This window comes from Alosa pseudoharengus, unplaced genomic scaffold (assembly GCF_046254945.1).
Source record: "Alosa pseudoharengus isolate Yale_2024_CS ecotype anadromous, Long Island Sound unplaced genomic scaffold, YU_APseudo_1.1 YU_APseudo_1.1_scf_6, whole genome shotgun sequence".
NCBI classification, from domain to species: Eukaryota; Metazoa; Chordata; class Actinopteri; order Clupeiformes; family Clupeidae; genus Alosa; species Alosa pseudoharengus.
The window spans coordinates 17,375,421-17,390,615 of NW_027468848.1; the positions used below are offsets into that span (position 1 = coordinate 17,375,421).

The 15,195-nt window shown below is 45.7% G+C and overlaps 2 protein-coding genes across 4 annotated transcripts in view; both read right to left on the reverse strand.

The window, feature by feature from the left end:
- Positions 1-4,314: 4,314 nt before the first annotated feature.
- Positions 4,315-7,668, reverse strand: tbx16 (T-box transcription factor 16). The gene is made up of 9 exons (XM_076270429.1): positions 7,653-7,668; positions 7,221-7,377; positions 6,855-6,957; positions 6,233-6,397; positions 5,856-6,002; positions 5,674-5,744; positions 5,487-5,569; positions 5,147-5,363; positions 4,315-4,810 (listed from the first exon to the last, which is right to left on the reverse strand). Exons 1-9 carry the CDS (start codon positions 7,666-7,668, stop codon positions 4,315-4,317), a joined length of 1,455 nt encoding a protein of 484 aa, XP_076126544.1.
- A 5,072-nt stretch (positions 7,669-12,740) lies between these two features.
- cabin1 (calcineurin binding protein 1) overlaps positions 12,741-15,195 on the reverse strand; it is a 75,724-nt gene continuing 73,269 nt past the window's right edge. For all 3 annotated transcript variants that reach the window (XM_076270772.1, XM_076270773.1, XM_076270774.1), the window contains one exon: positions 12,741-15,128. In XM_076270772.1, the coding sequence (XP_076126887.1) occupies positions 14,985-15,128 (144 nt within the window). In that variant the 3' untranslated portion in view covers positions 12,741-14,984. The remainder of the gene's footprint in view (positions 15,129-15,195) is intronic.

Below are 15,195 nucleotides of genomic sequence, written 5' to 3' on the forward strand. Positions count from 1 at the left end.
ACTGGGGGCAATTGGACTTTAATATTGCCCAACGGGGCTTTGAAAGCCCCTGGCCTGCTGGAAGCTTTATGCTGAGTGGATCCTAATCCATGGCTGTCTTGGGAGTTGTTAAAGAAGTTGCACTCTCTTTTGAGCTTGATCTTGTTTTTCCCCCTTCTATTTATAATATACTTTCTGAGATGCTTTTTCACACATAAATTTGTTGACATAACCCTAAACTTATACACCTTTTCTCCTCTGATATGTGTGTGTGTGTGTGTGTGTATTGGGGCAGAGTCTGTGTGTCATTAGAGGAGAGGTGAGAAGAGAAAGTTGAGAGTAACCTGGGGAGTCTGTTCTGTACTTTAAAAGCCCCCTGCTGACCACATGACACATGTCATCTGCCCTAAAGACCAGAGCGGGGAGGGAGGGGCGAGACCCTAACACCTCAGCTTCCTCTCACCATCTGGGTTGTTGACGAAATTTTCTTTTTCTTTTTTTTTTTTTTTTTTGCTTGTTTAGCTCATTCGACCTTCGGCCCTAGTTTGAGTTGAGCTGAATTTGCCTTTGGTAAATAGCTGCATAGTATTCATGCATCCTTGAGTTCTTATCTGACTGAATCCACTGAATGCAGATGGTGAGAATTCAGTCTGCAAACAAGGAATGCTCTGGAATAACAGTTAATGAATTAGATTATTCCAGGGGCTCCCCATGCAGTGGGTGTACATATCCACTCACTGCCATGATCCCTTCAGCTCCATCAGCTGATATCATGACGACTCCAGGTCATGAGTGCCCTGATTGTGTGATGATAAGGAGTGGACACTAGCGTGCTTCTTGTATGACGTTGATTTGGCTCTGAGGCTCTTTGATAACTCAGGACTTTCTAGAATGTTCTTACTGTCAACTTCTGGCAGCACTGTCAAGAAAACAGACTCTGCCCTGTCTTTGAACTCAGCCATAGGTTACAAGTTCAGACCAGACGATTGTCTTGATGTTGTTATCATGACCGACTTTTACACTGTTTGCCTGAGATTAGATAAGCCTAAAGGATCCTCCCCCCGATCCTTATCAGCCCTGGGAATAAGAAAGCCAAGAGTCTCCACTCAGAGGCTTGAGGCTGAGGCTCACTGGAACCCCACTGAAACACATTTCTCTCTGGAACATCACTGAAACACATTTCTCTCTGGAACCCCACTGAAAAATGTTTCTCTGAAACACATTTCTCTCTGGAACCTCACTGAAACACATTTCTCTCTGGAACCTTACCGAAACACATTTCTCACTGAAACACATTTCTCTCTGAAACACATTTCTCTCTGGAACATCACTGAAACACATTTCTCTCTGGAACCCCACTGAAACACATTTCTCTCTGAAACACATTTCTCTCTGGAACATCACTGAAACACATTTCTCTCTGGAACCCCACTGAAACACATTTCTCTCTGAAACACATTTCTCTCTGGAACCTCACTGAAACACATTTCTCTCTGGAACCTCACTGAACACATTTCTCCATTTCCATGTCCACTGTGTCAACCCTTTCACCTCAAATCTGAAGCTACCTGAGGACAGTACGGTTCCATTAAGACCACACTGTGGCCAAATGAAATGGTATATATTTGGTGAAACAATGGGTATCCCCACTGCATTGCGTTTTTCCTGTCCAGTAAGTGGGTCATATTTACACGTGACCTACAGGAGCCTTTTGTATTGTGGGAGTTTCTTGACCACGCTCACTACTCAACAACACATGAGACAAACACAGGACAGGATGTGTTAGGGAGGAACATGGCTGTCCTCTGATCTTGTGGCCTTCCCTAAATTGTCCTCGGCAATGTACCCCTGACTTGCAAAGACAGCCTTGATGGATAGCAACATTTCTAACCTACACCTTTGCCAAGTTGGACGCTATGCATATAATGAAATGCAACATTAATCATACCTTGTAATGAACCTGAGTACAAAACGTACACGTGGAAGAGGTCTCTATCAACATATTCCCTGGGGATACACTTTGTTTTCCTCTCATTGTGGTTGTCTGAAGAGGTCTTCAAATTATTTGTTGTTGTAGATCTTGAATGCACCCCCCCCCCACCCACACACAAACACACACACACACACACTACCACCACCGCCAGCCTTCCTCAACCTCCCGACTCTTTTACGGCTGTCATTAGCAACTGACATCCCTGCCAAGTGGGCAATCAGAGCTGCTCTGCGTTTGGACTTGTGAAAAGCCCAGACCCCACCCCCAGCCCTCACCATTTTCATGGCACTTAAGGTTCTTTCACACAGACCCCAATGGCCGTTTCGTGCTTTGTTTTGTGAGTTATACCCCCCACAGCCAATGTCTACAGTGCCAATGAGTCTTTAGAGCACAGAAGGTAAAGGTGGCGTGGTCTTTATTACAACAAAAGAGGAATGACAAACAAACAAACAAATGCATAATGGCACAGTCTGTAGGAGTCTGGATATACATGATGAGGGATGGAGTTTGGAGCAGAATGCTTCTTTTTGCTGCTGTCTTTGAAAGCCTAAGATACGTTTTGCACATCACACAGTTGACGGAAAGGTCTACTGGTTTTTAACATCTGTTGACATCTGATGACATTTGTAAATGACACCAATTTTAACTTCATCCCACTAGCATCCTAATGACCTTTCTAGAAATGTATTGGTGTTCATGTATGTAGTTATGTTTGGCCCACATGTTTGATTAGCTCATGGTTCTCTCAGGTTGGGAGAGGAGAACTGTGTCTCCTTTGGGAACTGACACAGGGCTCCTAATTACTCATCAATTGAGCGCAGTTCTGATGTGTCTATTCCATTTCCCCTACAGTCTGGCACAAGGTTCCTGCCTTTTCTTTTCATGCCATGCAAAGGAGGCCATTTTTTTTCAGAGCCACTCAGGAAACAAGTTCAGACATACTTGATGCAGGTACTTGAGGTAAAATCATGCAAAGGTTGTAAGGAAACTGCTATACTTCAACCATATGCAAAAATGAAAGTGCCATATGAAAGTGCTCTCAGCGATGTTGGGTAACGTCACTTCTTTTGATGTTCAAACAAAACCGAGAGCTAGCTCGCTACCCCCCCCCCCCCCCGTGCAATTAAAACTCTCCTAAATGCACATCTCATTGGTGATTGGCTGGAACAGTTTGTTATGTTTTTATGGGCTGGACCAGGTTGTTTTTGTTGCCGTTTTTGGAGCCTGGGCTGTCCACAGAGGCCGAGTTTTTTTTACAGTGTATTCAGGGTACAGGCAGCTAGTGGATGTTGAGGTGATGTTTGCTGTATGTGACAAAAATGTTTTAGCTTAGAAACCGCTTAACATAGCGCAGAGCACCTTTAAAAATGTAGGTGTAAGAACATGCAAAGTCCATAAATGCCCATTCTTACTAAGAAATCTGTTTCGGCTGGGATGTCCTAGAAATACTATAGAAATGTGTTTACCTTTTATTTGAATTATAGAAATATACCTACCTGGAAGTCTGCTGGTTAATGATAATCTATTTAACTCAATAAGAGAAAGGGGCCACAAGCCAGTGTGTGTTAATAATATCAACAAGTTTCAAAGCGTAACAGTACTTCTGTTTATTCCTCATTGTTTTGAGGCAACAGGAACTTCAGAGGTCTCCCGTTACAATTGTGTTACACTTTAATTAATGACACAAACACTTAAATCTGTAAATCACATAGCAATTTTAGTACATCCATTTACATCACACAAATGCTTTATTCCCTTTTCTATATTATAAAAATAATATTAAGCAGCAAAGGACATTAAGACCAAACACTAAATAAATAGACACAAACTGAAATCCTTCTATAAACGTTATAATCCCCCATACCAACTTTCAGAGTGAAGAAAAAAGGACAAATGCAAGTCATATTTACTACTGCTAACTTCATTCCAGTGTCTCCGTGATGACAAGTAGGCCATCTCTGTGCCTGTGTTCAAACAGAAGGTGCTCTTGGCCTCTCTGCCAGTGGACATTCTCTCTCTCTTTCTCTCCCACTGTCTATCACACACACGCTCTCTCTCATTCCCTCTTTCACACACAAACACAGTCTCTTTTTCTCCTCTTTCAGTTGGCAGTGTGTGCCTCCTCACAGCTTCTACAGTCTTTCAGTGCAAAACAGCATGCATGAGCGGGCCGAGGGAGTTGAGGTCCTTTTTTTAGCACAGAGAGAGAGAGGCTGTGACTGTACCCTCCTAGCAAAGCAGAAGAGTTGCAGTCTGCTTCCCGGTCCTCTTCCTCTCCTGAGCTGCCGACAGTCTTGTTTTTCCGGTGATCGCCCAGTCAGCGCTGCTGTGGCCGCAGGCACTCACCAGCAGGAGTACGAGAAGAGCGGGTACTGGCTCCAGTCGGCCACGTTGCCGTGGGGGTAGCCGTGGTGCATGGTGGCCTGCGCGCTGTACTCGGTGGGCAGGTGTGGCGGCGGGTGAGCCGGGTACTGACTGGACGCCGCGCCCACGCCGCTCCACTGTCCAATGTGCTGCTCGGCACCGTATGGGGCGTACAGGTGGTGGTGGTGGTGGCCCAGTACGCCGGCCGGCTTGCTAACCGCTTGAGCCATGGCCATGTTGAGGACGCCCGTGTAGTCCTGGTGACCCACAGCGGGCTGGGGGGGGCAGGAGGTCGGCAGGGGGGCCATCTCGGTGGCGGGGGGCTTGTGGGTGGCGATGACCCCGGACGTGGTTTCTGGAACCGTGGCGACGTCCGAGACGCGGGACAACTCGAAGCTGGGCCTCCCTGAACTGCCACCACTGCTGGCAATGCTGGAGTTGGATGGAGATGGGGACTTGCCATATTCATGGAACCTGAGAAGGAGGGACAAAGTGGACAAAGATTATTTATTATTCTAATTCCTTTTCAGGAACTTGAAACTGCTAGAGGAGTGTAGCTGAGAGCCGCAAAAGTGCTTCGGATTCAAATGAAACTGGAATAGAGTGGATGTAGCGACAGTCTCTTTTGTTCTCTCTCTTTCAGTTCTCTGTGTGCTTGTTTATCATCACAGTCAGGCATTTCTTATCAGGCGTGACTGTGACCTGGAGACCACATCAGAGCACGCTGTCTAAAGACACATACGCAGTCTCAGTCTCTCTCTTCCCAGTGCTTTCCATTATTAATGAGAGTGATGTGAGTGTTGTGTATACCTGTATGGCGGGTATGATGTCTGTCCAGGCACAAGCTGCTCTGTGTTGTAGATGTCCCTGCCCTCGGGTCCCAGTGGGGACTCAGACGTGCGCATGCTGTGGCTATTCTCCCGGTCAGCTACTGGCCACGGGGAGTAGCGCTCCTCCTTCACCCCCTCCACCTCTTTCGTCTTGGGTGGCTCGCCATCGTACGCCTCGTAGGGAGAGCGGTGGAAGTCTACACACAAAGCAAAGCAAGACAGAAGAGTAATGAGCAGTGGACATGTGGACACTAAGGATACATAGATAGACTGGACTGGACTGATAGATCAGCTTGATCGTAGAATTGACGCGTCCATACCTGCAGGGCTTTCGGGGTCAACTTTTAAGGTGTGCATTCTCTTCGCCATTCTCTCTGGGTCAGTCTGGCCTCTGTTAGCACGTCTAAGAAAAGTAAACAAATGTTTATTCGTACACAGTCAATGCCGAAGTCAGGCTTAGGATGAAGAACGCATGCATTTTATGATAGCAGTCCACTGGTGCCTTACCGTTTTGTGTTGGTGCCTTCATCCCTGAAACCCTTAGCGAAAGGGTTGTGGTCAATTTTCAGCTTTGTAATCTGTAATATAACAATAATTTTCTGGTTACAATACTGCACACAGAGCACAAAATTGTCTCATTATCTGATGTAGTTGACCCAGGGTTAAATACATAACCCTACAGGACTAACCTTGGTGTTCTGGTAAGCTGTGACTGAGGTGAAGGAGGTCTCTGGGAAAGTGAAGGTCTGGAAGACGCTCCAGCGGACACTGTACAGGTCATCCGCCTGGACGATGTGGAAGCGGGGGTGATATCGATGCATGGAGTGCAGGATGATCTGAAGGAAGCGGTAATGACACCACACAGTTAGAGCCATTTACTCTAATCTAATTTCAATTCTAATTCTAATATCAAAGTAATGATCTCCGAAGCCACTACAGTGAACCCTCAGTGGACTGAAATAAAACCACACCCACATGGTTTTCCATCAAATAATTCCAAAAGCTGAAAATACAAAATAAATACAAAAATGTGTAATCAGGTAAAGTATAGCAGGTATTTATTTACATGGCCATGCTGGTCCAGGGTGTTGTTGGTCAATTTGAGCTTGAGGAAGGACACGGACTGCTTCATCCAGTGGCTGCCTGGAGCTGGGGAGTCCGGGTGCAGGTAGGTCCGGCAGGGGGGCTGCGGCTCGGCCTTCCCAGCCACCTCCCATTTGTCCTTGTTCCACTGGTGGACAGAGAGAAGCAGAGGTCAGGATTTGGGCTGGGGGGATCAGAGTGACCTTAACCACAGTATGCCTCCCAGATGAATGTTTGGTAGGTGGATAAGTTGTTTGGTTCTTAATGATATTCTTAATAATTCTGCCTGTCTGCATGCCTAGAGAGGTGTGTGTGTGTGTGTGTGTGTGTGTGTTGGGGGTCGGGGACAACAGTGGGACCCCAGCAGGAGCTAGAACAACAGGAAGAGATAATGGCCTTTGATGTGGCATGGGACAGAGAGAGTGTGATCATTGTGGTGTCGAGGTGAGAACAGTCTGCTTACTGCGAATACTGAGAGACACCAATTGCTTGAGTCTCTCTCCTTCACTCAATTAGACACAGTCACATCAAATGCCCCACAAATGATACCCACTTATCTAGGTTAAATTGAAAAAAAAAAATAAAGCATTATGGTTGGTTCTTACCTTATACCTGAAGTTATCCACGGGTACCATGTCCACCAACAAGATGTACTTTGCATAGGGGACTAACCCAAAAAGATTGACTTTGCAGTGTGGGAACATTCTCCTGAAAGAAAAAAAACACCATGCTGTTGAACACAACTATATCAAGAGTGTCAAGATGTGTAATTTAATTTCTAATATCTTTTTGCAGCACTATCTTAAAGTATAAATCATATTGCATTAAATATATTGCATATTTATTTTAGACATCAACGTCCAGAGCCAATTTAATAAAAAACCCAATTCTGATTCATATTCTCTGAGTAGTAAATACTAGCAATGGTGATTTATCTGAGATAGAGTTGGGTGGCCGGGTTGCTGTCTTACCTGCCAGGCTTGGTGATAATCATCTCTGTGCCAATTTCATGGAAAGACTTCCAGAGGTCCGAATCCTCCAGGGTCATCTTGATGGTGCCCTGGTGGAAGTGCTCCGGTCCGGCAGGCATGGACGGTGGAGGAGGGATGTTGAAGTTGGGCTTCAGGTCTTCGGTTCAGGACAGAGAGATTTGTGACATTTAGTATCAACACGGAAATGACCTATGCTTCTGATACATCCGCACTGACACTGAGTCACAATGACATTGAAACCCAGAACACGGGTATCATCAACAGTTTCTCTGTAGGTAAATGGTTTCTCTACCAGACATCAAGCTTCTGTTTTTACAATACAAATACCCATTATCCATGACCAATACCCAGTACCATATAACTGCCTGAAACTGTACAACTGAAACCAGCCTATCAGGGTTCATCCCTTACCTCTGATGGACTGCATCACTGCTCCAGATTACAAACGGTAGTAGATGAACGAAGCCGAGATCCTGAGAAAAGTTCCTTCCGTCTAACTAGCCCAGTCACCTTCTGACGGGGCTCATATGTTGGGAGCAAGCAGTTAAAATCCAGAGGTAGGGAGGAAGGAAGGAGGACAGGGGGGACAGGCGGGAGGTCAGCAATCCAATAAGTCCAGAGGTGCAGACGTCTGCGCTTAGGGGACCAGAGGGGGTGTCCCTGGCCTTTAAGGGGAGCTGGCCGGTGGGCGGGGCCAGAGGAGCCATTCCCAGGCTTTGAAGTGGCTCAATGAGGAGTCAATGTCATGTTCTGATAGGAGGATGGGCAAAATCAAAGAGACTTAGCAAAGCCCTGATAGCAACCCCACAGGAAGGGGGGAACGGAGGAAACGCATGTTTATTAACTGCTAAAAGACTTCTAAACAAATACGGACGGGCCTCCCCCCTGTCCAGCAGAGCCTATAGGGCACTGAAGAACCCCAGAGATCCATATAATCTGTGTGAGAACATCATAGCCTTACAGGGGAATTTTAAAGTAAATATATGCATTATTTTAACACACATGCAGGTTTCATAGGACAGATGGTGCTTTAGGAAGCCACATGCTGAGTACACACTTTATTTAGTTATTTTTTCTCTCTTTCATAGGTTTAGGAATGGACATTTCAGTGAGCACAAACCACAATCAACACTTTCATTTATTTTTGGATTTAATATTTTTCATATCCTTCTGATTTTTAATTTAAATTAATTACAATGGATCTGGGCAGATAACATGTTTTGTTGAAGGAAAATTGGACAAAATGCACAGATTAAAAGTGGTGTGGGTCATCGTGGTAATTTTTTCCTCTTAATGTGTCTTCATAACATTGATTCAAGCCATCGGTTATTTCACTCTGGCAGCGCGGCAGGAACTACAGAACATTTGTGACAATACAAACTCTCTGATGGGGGAGAACTACAATAACTCACTGGCCTAGAGCATCGCAGTCAGGACAAATGTCTCCTCAGCATTGGTTTGACATTATGAACAAACCTTGAGGTGAAAAAATATAACTTCCTCAATATCTGGCAACCCGTTTGACCCAATTCATTGGTCATTAGAGAAAGTGAGGAGGGCGAGTGGCACATAAAACTATAACGGTCAGATTAAAGGCGGCCATCCCTAGGGGCATACAGCCCAGGTGAATCTTACCTGAGGGTGGTGGATAGAGGTGAGGGGTGGGGGGGTGGCTTCTCAAAGCCTCAGTGGGGGCTTGTGTATTGCAGAGTCTAGACAAGGACAAAGCCAGGGTGCTTAATCTCATTAGGGGCAGTTTCCCCCTCCAGGTACTGCCCTCCCCTGTCCGCTCATGAGAATGGGCACAGTGCTGGATGGGCCAGCACTTAGCAGCCAGTTAGCACTGTGAAGCACAACCTCTGAGACAAACAATATTGGGCCCCTGGAAACTGAATCTCCAGAGGGCATTTCAACCAGCAGCCATCTACCATTTATTCCTTTGTCATGTATCTGTCAGTGCAGGAATGTGAGTACTGTATGTATGTGTGTGTCTTTGTGTGTATCTAAAGATGGCAGATTAAAACTAAAGTACTGAGGTAAATTAAGCCTCTGTCACATCTATACCCCCCCACCACCACCAAATCAAATCCACAAACATCTCTATCCAGCACATGGGTGTCTCCACCCTTGGGCCTGGTGCTGTTAGCCCCACACACATAGAGATGCTAAAGACATTCTCAGCCTACTGTGGCTCTCACCTCCCCAAAAGCCTCCTGCCCTCCCCTAAATTACATCCATTTCCTCCAAAGCACCTTCAAGTTCACTGTTACCAGCACATTACCTCAGACTGTCTACAGCGCTTCTGTGGATTGTACTACTATGAAGTCAGATTAGGAGTGCAGAGGCTTCAGTGGCTGTGGGCCACATACAATGTGTGTTATCTACGGTAGCTATGTGAGGTGGCTCTCCAAAATGACAACCTATAGTGCTTTTTTCATGTGTCTGCAACAGTGACAAATACAAACTGGGAATACTTGAGAGATTCAGTGAGAGGCATGAAGGGTGACATTTCACCACTAATACCCTGTCATGCTTTATGCACACATATAGTGCACTTATTTGCCTGATCTCTTTGCACTTTGTAACACTGAGTAGAACTGGTATTTAGTCCACGGGCTCCTAATTTACTGGAGCTTTGTTGTTCCCCAGCTGTAAATCACATTGGATAAAAGCATCCGCCAAAAGAATACATTCAAATGTAGGCCTGTGAGGGAATACCAGGGATACCTGTGGTAGTTAATTTACAGTCTAATATATACAGTACATACAGTACATGTTGCAGGCCTCCAAAACGACAGCACTTACAACACAATGTGTTTTCCCTGGCTGCAGCAGAGAGAGGAAGAGAAAAGCGTGAGTGTCAACATGAGGGACATCTACGTATGTGGTCCTGGTAGAGACCGTGTTTTACTCCGCACCCAATACCACTAAGTGCAGACTAAATATTCCTCTGGGGAGCAGCAGCAGCTGCTGCTGAAGGCAGGCAAGGTGTTTATAAGCAGAGAGCCTGGTCCTAAACTGTGAGAATATTGACTGGCTGGATAGAGAGCCTGGTCCTAAACTGTGAGAATATTGACTGGCTGGATAGAGAGCCTGGGCAAAGTGGACGTGTATTTGTCTCGTTAATGACCAAAACCAAGGAGGAAAGTGGCTCTTGCTTGATTTCTTTTTCACACCTTTGAGAAAAAACATGACCATTTTACCATTGAATGGCTCAATGATTGGAGAGAGAGAGAGAGAGAGAGAGAGAGAGAGAGAGGTTTAGATTCTTGTGAGAGGAACATTTACAAGAGCCAATTTTTGAGAGCCTCTGTATGTAGGCAGAGGTTTCTGCTATGGCTGAAACTCATTGTTTGTCAGATGCAGCAAGAGAAAAGAAACTGTATTGACATGGTCCTCACTGAGAGCCTTATTGTATTCTAGAGCTGTATAAGAGAATACAGTAGTCTGCTTTTACTCTGAGAGAGGTGTAAAATCTGTTTTTGCATGGTGTATTGTAGGGAATCCCTATAGGGACGAGTGTATGTTTTTATCTCTAATTCTAACTATGTGATCTTATTCTTGTCTTTGTCAGTTTATTTTGCTTTTATTTATGTAAGGCTCCGAGTGTGTGCTCTGAGTAGCAATCTGTGTCTCCTGAAGGTGCACAGTCTTATGCCTGTCTTTGTGCTTTCTAGGAGCATTATGGAAGTGATACATGAGTGTGAGGATTCTCTGGACTAGCTGAGTAGAGGTGCACATTTCAGCAGGAGTAGTGTCAACCCCATTACTGTCTGAGGTCCTGGTCCAGGCTGACTGAGGTTAGCACAGAGGCTGTCAGCATTTACAGCTCTGTGCTATGAGCCGCACACCACTAGACAACACATGGACGAATAAGTGAGATATTTCATTGGCTAGGTGTGGGATATGCACATCTTAACACCTGGCGGACCGTTTTTGTCAATGGGATTACAACTGTTTATATGATTAGAGGTCATTTAGGTCACTCATTATTTTGAAACTTATTAGAGTTATAATGTTTCATTAAAGAGGTTGGTAGCACAAAAAAAGCTATTTCAGTGATGTTGAACTGGATTTGTTGTGTTCATATATTTAATTGGCCTTGCTTAAAATCCCTTGATGAGCTTAGTGCGCTGTTGCATCAATGTCAAGTACACAACGGTATCTCCAGAGACAATAGACAATGAGAGATTTCGGGAGATCATTCTTGAGAGATTAAGAGACAAAGACGAGGTTTAAGCAACTCTGGACCAGTTCTGGGCAAACCAGGCTGATGTTTTGTTTAATAGGTTGTATTCCCTGGCTCCAAAACCAGTTAATATAATCTGATGACAACATTTTGAATATGTGATACCTCCCATTTTGACAAAATATGGGCTTTATTTTTGCTGTTGTGGAAGGGAATAATGTCAGGTTCTCCCACTGGATTGAACCCACATCACTTCACTGGCATCAGCTTCAGTAGCCTGTGCTCACCTCAGCCTGCTCATCGACCAGCCTCTTATCACCGACGTTCTACTTACAGGGAGGTGTCAGTCTTCTTGCCATTTGCTTTCTGTGCCAGAGTGCGGAGTGCCCCTTGCCCTTCAACGGCTTAACAGCTGCCAATACACAGGAGCCTGGGCCAGGATCAGACAGGCTGTGGCCAGGCCCCCATAAAGGCCCCCGCAGTGGGCCGACGAGAAATCTCACACCTCCGGTCGACATTAGCCATGCAATGGGCCCTTTTGATGCCTTAATTGGCCACTTTTGAGGCAGCAGGCCTCGTCAAAAGACGGCCAAGCAAGAAAGAGGGCCTTGGGACACTAATGAACACTGTGATGCCTGAGCAGGAGAGATGGACAAGGACTGAAACAGGGATGTTGTCGGGTTCAGGTCATACATTTTTTTTTTTAAAAATGAGGCAACATCTAAGCCCTGTTTGATCTCCCTGTATCCAACCATGGATACATTTAAGTGCTGGTGATTCAGTTGAGACTATACTGGAATCCCTCCCTTCAGTTGTCTTGAAGGCCACCGTCTTGTTTCGCTGCATAAAGGGGAAAAGAACGAGAGCGTCCAGAGAGAGATCAAATAAACGCTCTCCTGTCCCCAGCCCCCCATTTACTCCAACCCTCCAACGACATCCACCTCCCAAACTGAGCCTAAGAGGGCCAGGCACACATTTGGCCCCCTCCATAAGAAAACAAACCGCCACTCGAGCGTGTCTGACAAAGAGGGCAAATGACAAATTGGCAGCACTTCATAAGAAACTTCTGGAAGTTGCTAATGAAGGTTAATGGCCTCCCTCGTGTCAAGGACTTCACACCAGTGTGGACAGGCTCTTTGACAGACTGTCTCTGAGGCAGGGTGGTCTCAGTAAAACGGGGGAATGGTACGTACGGGTGTCTTGAGTGTGTGTGTGTGTGTGTGAGAGAGAAAGAGAGAGAGAGAGAGAGAGAGAGAGAGAGAGAGAGAGAGAGAGAGAGCTAGAGACAAACCACAAGTACAAGGACCAGGTAGAAGTATATCAAGTGTATTTTTGGTTGTGACAACTTTAATGCAGCAAGTCAAAATTCAGAATATAACATCCAATCCCACCACAGCCCTGAACCCATCGTCATAGTAATGAGAGCCTTACAATCAGGCTGGATCCCACTGCTCTCAGCCATGGGAAATCCCTTTGAGAAGCGCAGCAGCAGAATACAAAACAATATCTTACATTGCCGAAAAAACAAACAAAATACAAACATCCAAGTTAGGCAGAAATGATTGACTGACATCTTTTTCCCCCAATGACAATTGTTTTAGAAAGTCTTATTTCTTTTTTAAAAAAAGTATACTTAGACAGTTTTTTTCTTCAGAAAAATACCATGAATAACCATCTTCTCTTAGAAAACAATCCGTAAAAAAACATTCAGCCGTCTTAACGCTTGTTTAGTCAGTGTTGTGTGTTTCGTATTCTTCCATATTCTCCAAAATAGACCAGTCGGGCATTTGTTTGTTTTCTGTTTTTTTGTTTCCTCTTTCCTGCTGAGCTTAGGCAGCTACAAGTGGTGATTGAGATGCTTCCATGATGATATGTACAAAGGTGTCGGAGCCTTGGGAGTTTCAGAGTGGGGGCCGCTCTTGTGCAAGTCTGGGGTAATGCTGCTGGTGGCTCCTCCAGCCTGGGCCTCTGCATGATACGACAACACCTGCATGTAGCTACCATACACTGTGAGAACACCAAAGTCATTGAAAATAACTTGAAAACATCCAATGACACACAAAAAAAAAAACAAGCATAAAAAAAAAGAAACACTGAGGACAACTGCAGAGCCAGACTGAAAAGAAAACAGCATGAAAAAAAGCATAAACAAAATTACAATTTTTTACAAAAAAAAAAAAGGTAGATAACTGTAGAACAGGTGGACAGGTGGATAACTGTAGAAATGCAAGTGTACATGTAAACCGATATCATCTGCAGAGGGTTGCACAGGTTGGTGCGAGAGAAGAGGCCTGCTGTTTCTGCTCGTGTGGGGCTCTCTACTGGACGGGTCGCCTAGACAACAGGGTCCCTCTCGTGACCCGCTCGGAGACGCACGGACATGAGCGAGAGCGAGCTGGAATGATATGCCGCCTGGGAACACGTTCTGCCGTGGGGGCACCTCAGGTATGGCGAAATGACCGCGGTGAAGGTTAAGAAAGGTCAAGCTGCCTTAATGCCCACAGAGTTGTGAGCTGAAATGGGTCCATCCTACCCTACTGGCACCGCGAGGGGGCCTGAAGCTCCTGTTCTTTCCTCAGCGGTACAGAGCGGATGTTTTCGGGACATGAAACATTCAAACCTGATGTCTGAACATGATCACGTGGACTAGTTCAGTACATCCCCATCAGCACTGGTGCGGAGCGTGGGGAAGCATGCATCTGCATAGGTTTCAGGAACACCCCCACTCATCCACATCATGGGACAGTTCCCCTCATCAGCCTCAGCATAAAAACCTGATTTCACTGAGAGGTTTGGGGGTGTTGGCGGGGAAGTGTTAAAATGGCACTTTTTTGCTGGATAGCTACAAAATCATAGCAGTAATTATAAACAACATCAACGACGACAACCAACAACAAGAGTAAATAACAATAAATCCATGCCCAGCCATCACAGGAGCATCAGCACTGAACAAGACCGTAGACGTGCCAAGATGCGGTGCCACACACACTGGCAGAAGAGAAAGCCCTTGTGCTAGAGAGAACATGCGCAGCTGAGAGTTCGAGCCGGAACAGAGAGAGAGAGAGAGAGAGAGAGAGAGGATGGAATGGGATGGAGCCCAGGCTGAAGACCAGTTGCAGTCTGGAACTGAAATCAGCCCGATGAGATTGATGATTAAGTGCAGTTTAAAAAAGTACCGTTGCATTTGCTCAAGTCACAGCTGAAGGTAGGAAGTACAGAGAGAATTGAAGAAAACAGGGAAGATGTGAGAGACAGGGAGACAGGAGTGAAGAGGACAGAGAGAGGAGAATGAGACAAACAGAAACAGAGACAAAGCATGAATAACAGCATGAGTGAGAATGAGCGTGTATGAGTGAGTGTGTGTGTGTGTGTGTTACAGAGAGAGAGATGCACACACACACACACACACACACACGTAAAGAGTGGTGGTTTTGGCTCTCAATATCAGCCAAAGTCAGCTCTTTGCCTTTGTAGGACTGTGAGCAGAGGCTGGTGAGAGGAAAGAGAGAAGAACATCTGTCCCTTATGTCCAACGTGTCCGTCTGTTCGTCCACTCAAATGTCCATGTAGTCGTCCTCCTCGTCCGTATCGCTCTCCAGAGACGACTCCTGGCTGGAGGTCTCCTGCACCTCGAGAGCTGGCTGGGCCAGAGTGTCTTTCTTCACATTAGCTGCAGACTGAGAGGCCAGAATCACATTCTACAGAGAGAGAGAGAGAGGGAGAGGGGGATAGAGAGAAAGAAGAAGAAGAAGAAGAAGAAGAAGA

What these genes read in the sequence shown, in the direction of transcription:
- tbx16 (XM_076270429.1), bottom strand. An exon ending in CCCTGGACCAGCATGGCCAT is followed by an intron (nt 6,003 to 6,232) that starts GTAAATAAATAC and finishes CGCTTCCTTCAG; the next exon opens with ATCATCCTGCACTCCATGCA. An exon ending in ACATCATACCCGCCATACAG is followed by an intron (nt 4,811 to 5,146) that starts GTATACACAACA and finishes CCTCCTTCTCAG; the next exon opens with GTTCCATGAATATGGCAAGT.